We start from the raw sequence: 10,437 nt of genomic DNA on the forward strand, positions 1-10,437 counted from the left end.
CCCTCAAATATTGGAAGACCGCTATCCTGTCTTCCCTGGTCCTTCTCTTCACTAGACTAGAAGTGCTTCAAGGACCCCTCTAAAGGTAAAGGTTCCCCTTGCACATACGTGCTAGTCGTTTCCGTCTCTAGGGGGCGGTGCTCATCTCCATTACAAAGCCACAGACGTCTCTGTGGTCATATGGCTGGCATGACTAAACGCTGAAGGCGCATGGAACACTGTGACCTTCCCACCAAACTTGCATTTTGACACGCTTTCAAACTGTTAGGTTGGCAGAAGCTGGGCCCAGTAACGGGAGCTCACTCCATTACACGGTGGTAGGGATTCGAACCGCCAAACTGCCGACCTTTCTGATCAACAAGCTCAGGGTCTTAGCCTCTGAGCCACCAAGTCCCTCGAGGACCCTCTAAAAGGATGCAAATGACCAGCTATCTGCAAGGAGTATAAACCCTTCCATTCTCTACCATCCAGTCAGAGCTGAAGAAGCTTCTTGGATGGGAAGCGAAACTCTGAAGAAGAAAAAAAAAAAAGCAAGAAATCCTCCTTCTTTGGCTGCTTGCAGAGGCGCGGATTTCATCTCCCAAAATCGCCTCCGGCCAGCATTGCAGAAGTCCACGCCTCTGCCAAGTGCTACAAAATCCTGCAGATCTGGGCTGCAATCTGACAGTGGCCACGAGAGGGCAGCACTCTGGTTTCTCCTTTGCCACCCCCTAGCGGCAGCTCCTGCTCCAGTAAGGGCTTCCCCCCAACCTGCCATGCCAGCTAACGGATTCGTTTCCTTGCACACAGCTGTTTATTTGATTTGCAAAAATACTGTACAGGGACTGTGTCATACAGGGGGAGAGGGTGCCCGGGCTCAAATGGCAGCAGCAGGTGGGTTTTGTAGTTGCGATAGCGTCTGCGAGGCAGTTCTCGGTGTTAATTTTAAATATAGCTGCAAATGAACAACCCGTCATACGGCCAACTGACCTAACTGGCAGGCAAGACATTTATAAGCTGAGGAGAATAGGAACTAGAAAATCCTGATGATGACGATATTTAGTTCTGGTAACATGATGTTCAGAAACTAAATTGAAACAAGCTTGGAGTGCAAACCACCGCCAAAAAGATCTTGGTGTTTTCCATTCTCCCAGGCCTTGCAACAGGTGGCATGAGCTGGGCGTTTGAGATTTAGTGTTATCTTTTTTTTTTTAAAACAAGTTTTATTTCAGTTTTCCACATTTTAAAAACGTCTCTTTTTAGTGAACAGCATGATTACAGGTTTCCACATTTACATACAAATATGACCACAGTTACATATTCAATTTTTAGTCAACTTTTTTTATCTTAATGCTTTTATACATTTTCTATTTTATTATATTGTTCCAAATGCTTGCCTCTTATTTAATTCACCAGTATTCCCAGTAACGTTATCTTTAAAGTTGGCTTTAATAAGCTTTAATTTTTATTTGCCTGGGTTTTTTCCCCCCCCAGAGGTGTTTAACCGTAGCTTTGCATTTGCTTGTTTTTAAGGAAAATAAAAGAAGAACACCAGCGGTGTCTCAGTGGCTAAGATGCTGAGTTTGTCAATCAGAAAGGTCGGCAGTTTGGCGGTTCGAATCCCTAGCGCTGTGTAACAGAGTGAGCTCCTGTTCCTTATCCCAGCTTCTGCCAACCTAGCAATTCGAAAATATGTAAAAATGCAAGTAGAAAAATAGGGACCACTTTGGTGGGAAGGTAACAGTGTTCCATGCGCCTTCGGCGTTTAGTCATGCCGGCCACATGACCACGGAGACGTCTTCAGACAGCGCTGGCTCTTTGGCTTTGTAACGGAGCTGAGCACCACCCACTAGAGCCAGAAACGACTAGCAGGTATGTGTGAGGGAACCTTTACCTTTTACCTATAGGCCAATATCTCTCACCCAGTGGTGGGATTCAAATAATTCAACAACCGATTCTCCGCCGTAATGGTTTCTTCCAACAACCAGTTCACCAAACTGCTCAGAAAGTTAACAACCGGTCCTGCCAAACTGGTGAGAACTGGCTGAATCCCACCACTGGTCTCAACCTTGGTCACTTTAAGATCTTGTGGACTTCCAACTGCCAGAATTCCCCAGCCAAACTTTCAGAATTCTGGAAGACGGAAGTGCACGTATCTTAAAAGTTAACTTAGGTTGAGTCACATTTCAGAAATGAATTATTCTGCACCGTGGGGAGTTTTGCCCCATTTTACGAGCTTTTCTGCAACTGTTGTTAAGTGAGTCACGCCAGTGGATAAATTAGTAACATGGTGGTCAAGTGAATGTGGCTTCCCCATTGACTTTGCTTGTCGGAAATTGCCCAAGCGTGGCACAGTGTGAGGATGCTGCAATGGTCGTTAAGTGTGAAAAATGGTCATAAGTCGCCTCCTGCGCTGTTGTAACTTGGAAGGGTCCCTAAACAAACAGTTGTAAGTCCAGGAGCACCTATCCAGGTAGTCCTCAACATACATCCACAATCGAGCCCACAATTTATGTTGTTAAAGGGGAACATCTGCTAAGTGAGTTTGTCCAGTTTTATGACTTTTCTTGCCGCCTTTATTAAGTGAGCCTCTGCCATCGTTAAATGAGTAACATGGTTATTAAGTGAATCTGGCTCCCCACCCATTAATTTTGCGGGTCAGAAGGTCGCAAAAACGACTCCTGAGCACTGAAACCGCCATAAATGTGAGTCAGTTGTCGTCACGCATCTGGATGTAAATCCCGTGACCACGGGGATGCTGTGGTGGGCGTTAAGTGTGAAAAACGCGGTCGCAAGTCGCTCCTCTCTGTGCCGTGGTAACTTTGAACGGTCGGAACTTTGAAGGGTCCCTAAAGAAACGGTTGTAAGTCGAGGAACACCTGCACGGTGAGAAGGGAGAAAGGAAACTCCCTTTTCGTAATCTGTGTGGGCGAGTGAGGAGAAGGAGGAGACTCATGTGCCCGTCCAACATTATTAGCACATACCAAAAGAGTGTATTTGTCAACATTACAGGAGACGTGTCTGAGCAGGGCAACCCAGCCAGCATGAGTCAAGCGATGGGGAGTGTAAAGAAAATTCCCACAACAGGTCTTCTGATTAGCTATTGCACCAAAAAACAAACAAAAAACAAACAAACGGTGAGTGTATGCGGGAGAAAGAGAGGTTGTATGTGACAGGAAAACAGCGAGCAACAAAAACTTTTCTATCCACCCCCCCCACTTGTTTTAGAAGAAAGGTTTCCAAATTGGGACAGACCAGGGATGGACTTCAAATAATCTAGCAATACGTTCTCTGCCTGGTTGCTGAGTGGGTGGGGCCATGGTGGGCGGGGCCTAGTCAGCCTCCTGCACCATCCTGGGAGCGAAAATGGCCTGTGGAGGGCCCGTTTTCCATCTCCCCGGGCTCCGGAGGCTCTCTGGAGGCCGGAAATAGGCCCATTTTTGGCCTTCCCGAGCCTCTGAGAGGCCTACTTTCTACCTCCCCAGGCTCTGGAGGCTCTCTGGAGGCTGGAAATAGTGCTGTTTTTTGCTCTCCATAGGCCTCTGGGAGGCCCGTTTCCCACCTCCCTGGGCTCCGGAGGCTCTCTGGAGGCTGGAAATAGGCCCATTTTTGGCCTTCCCAACCCTCTGAGAGGCCCGTTTTCCTCCTCCCCAAGCTCCGCATGCCCCTGCACTTACTTGGGATCCAAAACAGGCCATGTGGGGATTCCTGGGAGGGGCAGGGCAGGGCAGGGCAGGGCCAGCCAGTCGTCGGAACTACCGTTTTGCCGAACCAGGTGTAAAATTAACATCCAGTTTGCCCGAATCGGCGTGAATCGGCTGAAGCCCACCCCGGGGACAGACCCTTTAAACGCACTGATGATATAACCTAGTTTGGTAATGAAACGTCTGCAAGAAAACTATCAAGCTCAGAGAGTACCAAGGACACTAACACCTTTTGAATCCTCTTATCTAACAATCCAATGATGTCCTCCAGCAGGGGAAAGAGAGATATCAACTTATTTTACTTTAAGGAAGAGAAAACCAGAAGTCTGAACTGACCCCAAGTGATGAGAGAAAAGCTCAGGTATGAAAGTGAGCCTCCAGGTTTAAAAAGTAAAGTAAAAATAAAGTAAAAATAAAGAACCATTTCCCCAAAACCAGGGAATTATACAGAAGAAAATCTATCTAGATCAGAAGCAGACAACTATGACCCCTTTTTAAGCTATGGACTTTCAACTCCCAGAATTCCTGAGCCATGGCAAAAAAAAAAAGGTATAACTCACTTAACAACCAACTTGCTTAGTAACAAAAATTCCATTCCCCAAATGCGGTCATACATTAAGGAGTACCTGTACGTATTAATTGCAGCTGGTATTTCTCAGGGAAATGTAATACCATTTTGCCATGAAAGCCTGACTTTCAGCTAACCTATAATTAAATTAATTTTTAAAATTTTGTTTCGAACAGCAAGAGCGAGAACCGAATGCAGAACGAACTTGGGGTGTGGACATGTCGCTTCCTGTTATGGTTTCATAAGCACTGAAAGCAAAAACAAGGAAAAAAACCTTACATTTGTGCAAATAAACACTCCTTTTTATTTCCCTGCTAAAGATAAACTGCAGAGGCTGAAAAAGATCTTTAAGTAAGTTCACCAGGGATTAAAAAACATTATACTACTCTAAGAGTCTTCAAACTTGGCAACTTTAAGACTTGTGGACTTCAACTCCCAGAATTCCTGAGCTAACACGACTGGAGGAGGAATTCTGGGAGTTGAAGTCCACAAGTCTTAAAGTTGCCTGGCTGGGGAATTCTGGGAGTTTGAAGTCCGCAAGTCTTAAACTTGCCAAGTTTGTGGCTTTAGTTACAACTGCACTGAAAAAAGTGACTTATGACCATTTTTCACATGTACGTCCTTTGCAGCATTCCCATGGACACATAATCAAAATTCAGACCCTCGGCAACTGACTCATAGTTATAACGGTTGCAGAGTCCCAGGTCACATGATCCGCTTTTGCAACCTTCTGACAAAGCACCAAGGTCAGTGCGGAATCCAGATTTGCTTTAACAAGCCTGTTGCTAACTGAATCGAGGCTCTGAACAACGGTGGCAAGAAAAGTCGTAAAACGGGACAAACTCACTTAACCAATGTTTTTTCACTTAGCAACGTAAATTTGGGGCTCAATGGCTGGGTGTCACTTGAGGGCTACCTGCATTTGACAAAATGGGCCTCCCTGCATCTAGAAATCGTTTTAATAGACAACAGATAATCAAAGCTGGAAGGGACCTTGTAAGTCATCTAGTCCAACCCCCCACCCAAGTGGGAGATGCTACACCATTTCTGACAGATGGCAGTCCAGTCTCTTCTTGAAAGCTTCCAGTGATGAAGCTCCCACAACTTCTGAAGGCAACTTCTGTTCCGTTGGTTGACTGTTCTCACTATCAGAAAGTTTCTCCTTATTTCCAGGTTGAATCTCTCTGTTGAGGTAATTCCCCGTTAGGAGAATGAGCGCATACAGGGAGATGTATTGAGAGAAGTGTTTGAATAATACACACACAGCACACAGATACACTGTACAGTAAATGTAAGTTTTTACTTCCCAAAACGTTTAAGCAAAGTTCAAACAAGCAGTCCAAAGTCATTCACAGGTAAAATCAGTCAGTTTTCAGTCCAGGGATAATCCAATAACAAAGTCCAGTATCAAAAACAGTTCAGTAACAGACTTACATCAAATCCAAGAATAGCAGTCAATTAGGAGGAACGGCAATACTCTCCAACAGAAGGAAACAGACTCACTGAAACACACACTCTTCTGAGACTAAGATTAAGACAACCCAGGTTTTTGGCTCCATCTTATGGCCGTTTGAGAAACCACACCCAATAACAGTTTTTTTTTTTTTTTTTGCATTTTCTTAAAGATACAGTATTAAAATGTCTATCCTGGTTTATATATGTGCAACCCAAATACCTGTTAGGTGACTTACATTCATAACACTCTCCTTGGTCGGTTTCCACCCATTGCTTCTTCTCTGGCCTTCAGGTGCTTTAGAAAATAGCTTGACCCCCTTCCACCCCTCTGTGGCAGCCCCTCAAATATTGGAAGACTGCTCTCCTGTCTCCCCTGGTCCTTCTCTTCACTAGACTAGCCAGGCCCGGTTCCTGCAACCGTTCATTGTATGTTTTAGCCTCCAGTCCCCTAATCATCCTAGTTGCTCTTCTCTGTACTATTTCTAGAGTCTCAACATCTTTTATAATATCGCAGCTAGATTTACAAATCTAGCCGCAATAGATAGAAAAGATAATGATTGGATAGGAAAATGAAAGAAAAAGAAAGAAAAAAGAAAAAAAGAGAAGAGAATAAAGAGAATCACTTTGAATGTACACTAATTGGCATACATTAAAATGAAATTACGTTGCATACAGCTCCACCTCTAGTATAAACATAAACACACAAGATAAATAAATACAAAATTATGCACGTACCCACGTATATTATATGACACAGAAAAACAACACAGTCTCGTTCGGATATATGCATGTACATGGTGAGAGAAATGAATCTTGGGAGTTTACCAGTCAGATGGCACAAGGAACAAAGCTGTTACATAATCAGGTAGTCCTGCTAGGAATACTTGGAAACTTCCAGAGGGGAGTAACAAAAACAGACCGTGAAGTGGGTGTGTGAGGTCTCTAACAAGGCTTTGAGCTCTAAGCACATAGCACTTATAAGCAGTATCCTGAGTGACAGGAAGAGAGCTTCCTATAAGGTTCTCTGCTGTCCTTACCACTCTCTGAATGGACTTTCTATCTGAGGCACTATGTGGGTGGGTGGGGGGAAGAGAGACAGAAAAATAGAAAAAGAAAGGAAGAGAGGGAGAGAGAGGAAGGGAGACAGAAAAAGGAGAGAGAGAGAGAAAGGAAGGGAGAGAGAAAAATAGGAAGAAAGAGGAAGAGGAAGGAAGAGAGAGACAGATAGAGAAAAAGGAGGAAGAGAGAAAGAAAAAGGAAGAGAGGGAGAGAGAGGAAGGGAGACAGAAAAAGAGAGAGAGAAAGGAAGGAAGAGAGAAAAAGACAAAAAGGAAGAAGAGAGAGAGAAAAAGAAGGAAGGAAGAGGAAGATGAAGGAAGAGAGACAGAGAGATAGAGAAAAAGGAAGAGAGAAAGAAAAAGGAAGGGAGAAAAAGAGGAAGAGAGAAAGAGAAAAAGAAAGAAAAGAGGAAGGAAGAGAAAGAGAGGAAGGAAGAGAGACAGAGAGAAAAAGGAGGAAGAGAGAAAGAAAAAGGAAGAGAGAAGAAGGAGGGAAGAGAGAAAAAGAAAGAAAAGTGGAAGGAAGAGAAAGAGAGAGGAAGGAAGAGAGAAAAAGAGGTGGAGGGAGAAAGGGAGAGGGAGAACGATGAGAGAGACAGAGAAAAAGAAGGAATAGAGAGAGAAAAAAAAAGAGGAAGGAATAGAGAGAAAAAGGAAGAATGTGTGTGTGTGTGTGTGTGTGTTTGTGTGTTTTACAGGCCACGGCAGCCTTGTCTTGTTTTGGTTTAAAGAAGAGGAAGGAACTTTCTCTTTCGCTTCAGAGAAAGTGGTCAGCCTTCCCCACTGCCCGCCCCGCAGCTCCAAATCCAAAGTGACCCCGCGCAAAAGGAAGGAAGTCAATTCCGCGCACGAAGTGAAGCCGCTTTTTAATAGTTTCGGGACCGAAGTCCGAAAGTTTCGCCCCCACTCCGCCTCCTTGCCAACCCGAGCAGCCTCCCCCCCCGCGCCCGCCCAGGTGAGAGCCTTACCTTTCCGGAAAGGCATGGCTGAAGCGGTCGCGCGTGGAACCCCACCGGTGCTTGGCCTTCGGGGAGGGTGGGGGAGGGAATGCCGCTGGAATCCGGGCCGGCCGCTCCCTTTCTTGCGCAACCCGCCTAGAAAGGAACCGGAGCGCCGGGAAGGAAATCGACGCATTTGGTCAATTCTTTCTGTGGGCGCGTCACCGCTTTGGATCGCGCGCAGATTTGCGGCCCCGCCCAGGGGCTCGCAAGCTCGGCTACCTTTTCCTCTCCTACCTGCCTGGCTTTCTGCGCGCCAGGCAGAGATGCTGCAGGTAGAGCTTTCTGCACGCCAGGGGTGCGGGGGGGGGGGGTGTGATACGCAGAGGAGCCTGTCTCCTCGTGGGTTGGAGGAAAGGAAGAAACGCCACGCAATAGTAATAGAAAGTAAGCAAGGTGGTACCAATAGTAATGAGTGCAATCCTTGGGTGCAATCCTAAAGAAATTAGAGCATCCCTTGGAACTGATCAAGGAAAGATTCAACCTGGAAATAAGAATTTTTCTGACAGTGAAAACAATCAACCCATGGAACAGAAGTTGCCTTCAGGAGTTGTGGGAGCTTCATCCCTGGAGGCTTTCAAGAAGAGACTGGACTGCCATCTGTCAGAACTCCTATAGGGTTTCCTGCTTGGGGGTGGGGGGTTGGACTAGATGACCTCCAAGGTACCTTCCAACTCTTGTTATTCTATATTCAATGGGATAGCTTGCCTTCAGGAGTTGTGGGAGCTTCATCCCTGGAGGCTTTCAAGAAGAGACTGGACTGCCATCTTTCAGAAATGGGCATGGGGTGTTGACAATTTCACCATTAGTCAATTGCAAACGGCAGCTTTACTAGAATGGTTTACGTCTGGTGACTGATCTGTAATACCAGCAAACAGCCACATCTGACTATTCCAGGTCCTTGGGAAGGGCTCCATAGATGGAGACAAATGCCAAATCCAGGCTGAACATCTGGCCGTGTGACAAACCACGATGTCTAATGCATTTGGGCTCTTCCAAAATTGGGTTTCCTTGCAAGGGGTGCCTTTAGACGGCTACCTCATTGGAGATGGGGAACCAGCTATGAAATTCCTATTTGGGTCAAGCTGGGGGCTGGATTCACACCCTGCGCTCATCGGTCTTTCTCAAACTTGGTTAGCTTTTATGTGAATGGATTTCAACTCCCAAAATTCCCCCAGCCAGCCCATCTTGAAGTTGCCTGGTTTGGGGGAAAAAGCTGCACTATGGGAAAAGGATGGGAGGAAGTTTGCGATGTGGTGGTTTTTTTTGGAGTTTGGAATTATAAATTGTCAGTTTGCATGAGGCACTATGACGCTACCCAATTGTGTAAGCTGAACAACGGCTTTCCTAGTGGTCTCCCATCCAAGTACTAACCCATACATTCTGAGATGAAGTAGCATACTGTTTTACTCTAGCACAGTATTTCCCCATCTCGGCAATTTGGGTGGACTTCAAGTCCCAGAATTCCCCAGCCAGCGCGAGGAATTCTGGGAGTTGAAGTCCACACCCATTCTTTAAAGTTTCCAAATTTGAGAAGCATTGCTCTCCTAGGCTAATGTGAAATAATTTCTTCTCAAGACATTTCCTTCCAAGCAAAAATGGTTTGGATTTTTTTTTTTTAATCCTGCTGTAAAAAGTTTGATTGTGATGCTTTTTTAAAAAAAAAAAAAAAAAAATGATTTTTAGGCAGAGTAAAAGGTTTTGCTTTGATTCTGCTTGGCTTAAAATCATCCAGGATTTGATTTCTTGTGCTCGATAAGCAGGTTAAGATTTTCTATTCTTCCAACAATCTTTTGAGATTGTCATCCTTTACCACCAACACGCATTAACACACCACACACATAATCACAATCTTAGCTTATCCTATTATGCAAATCTAGTGTGAGTTATTGACAAGGGATAATAGCAATTCCAACAATTGACTGAATAAAGCCTGAATCAAATAACCATGGGCTTGTATGCTATAAAAAACACCAGACGTTCATGCCAGCGTGGGAAGTCATGTGGGGTTGAGGCGACATGCTTGATGAGTAAAATAATGGTAATTTACTCAATTGACTCTCGTTTTCTGGATCTGCAGAACATACGGTGCAATTAATCAACCACAGAAGCTGGCTTGCTGTGCAACCCAGGTTGCAAATTTGATTGACTACCTTGTGGCTGACTTAACTGTGGGAATAGCACTAAGCTAGTCACAGAAAAAAAAAATTTTTTCCTAAAGTTTGAACGACAACAAGAATTTCCTAAAGAGTTCAACAAAGGACAGAATCTTCTTTTATCACCAGAGATATGTTTCTTGTTGAGTGGTGTGCTAGCCTAGAGGTGGAACTCTTGCCTCACAATCAGGCTATGAATTCAATCCTAGGTAGAGGCAGATATATCCCTTTCTCTCTGGGCCTGATGAGATTACAGCTGTTGAATATATAGCTCCGCACTGGCGACAGGAAGGGCATCCGGCCAGTAAACACTCAGCTCCATTCAGTTGCACAGACTCTACCCCGCAAGGGACTATGGGGTCATTAAAAAACAATGATTTGTCTCTTGTTGGATTATATATAATCAACAAGAGACAAATCATTGTATTTTAATGATATGTTCTCATAGCGAGCAATCTGTGCAACAGCTGGTGAATTTACTGGCGAATGCCCAATAAATATATATATATACATACACAC

At 44.8% G+C, this 10,437-nt stretch overlaps 1 protein-coding gene across 3 annotated transcripts in view; it reads right to left on the reverse strand.

Annotated features, from left to right (window-relative positions):
- PFKFB3 (6-phosphofructo-2-kinase/fructose-2,6-biphosphatase 3) overlaps positions 1-7,859 on the reverse strand; it is an 83,133-nt gene extending 75,274 nt beyond the window's left edge. For all 3 annotated transcript variants that reach the window (XM_087968892.1, XM_087968891.1, XM_087968893.1), the window contains exon 1: positions 7,733-7,859. In XM_087968892.1, coding sequence (XP_087825018.1) covers positions 7,733-7,748 — 16 coding nt within the window. In that variant the 5' untranslated portion in view covers positions 7,749-7,859. The remainder of the gene's footprint in view (positions 1-7,732) is intronic.
- Positions 7,860-10,437: the final 2,578 nt, after the last annotated feature.

Source organism: Notechis scutatus, chromosome 6, assembly GCF_049901735.1.
Source record: "Notechis scutatus isolate UNSWTSFEM ecotype Mainland chromosome 6, rNotScu1.2, whole genome shotgun sequence".
NCBI lineage: Eukaryota > Metazoa > Chordata > Lepidosauria > Squamata > Elapidae > Notechis > Notechis scutatus.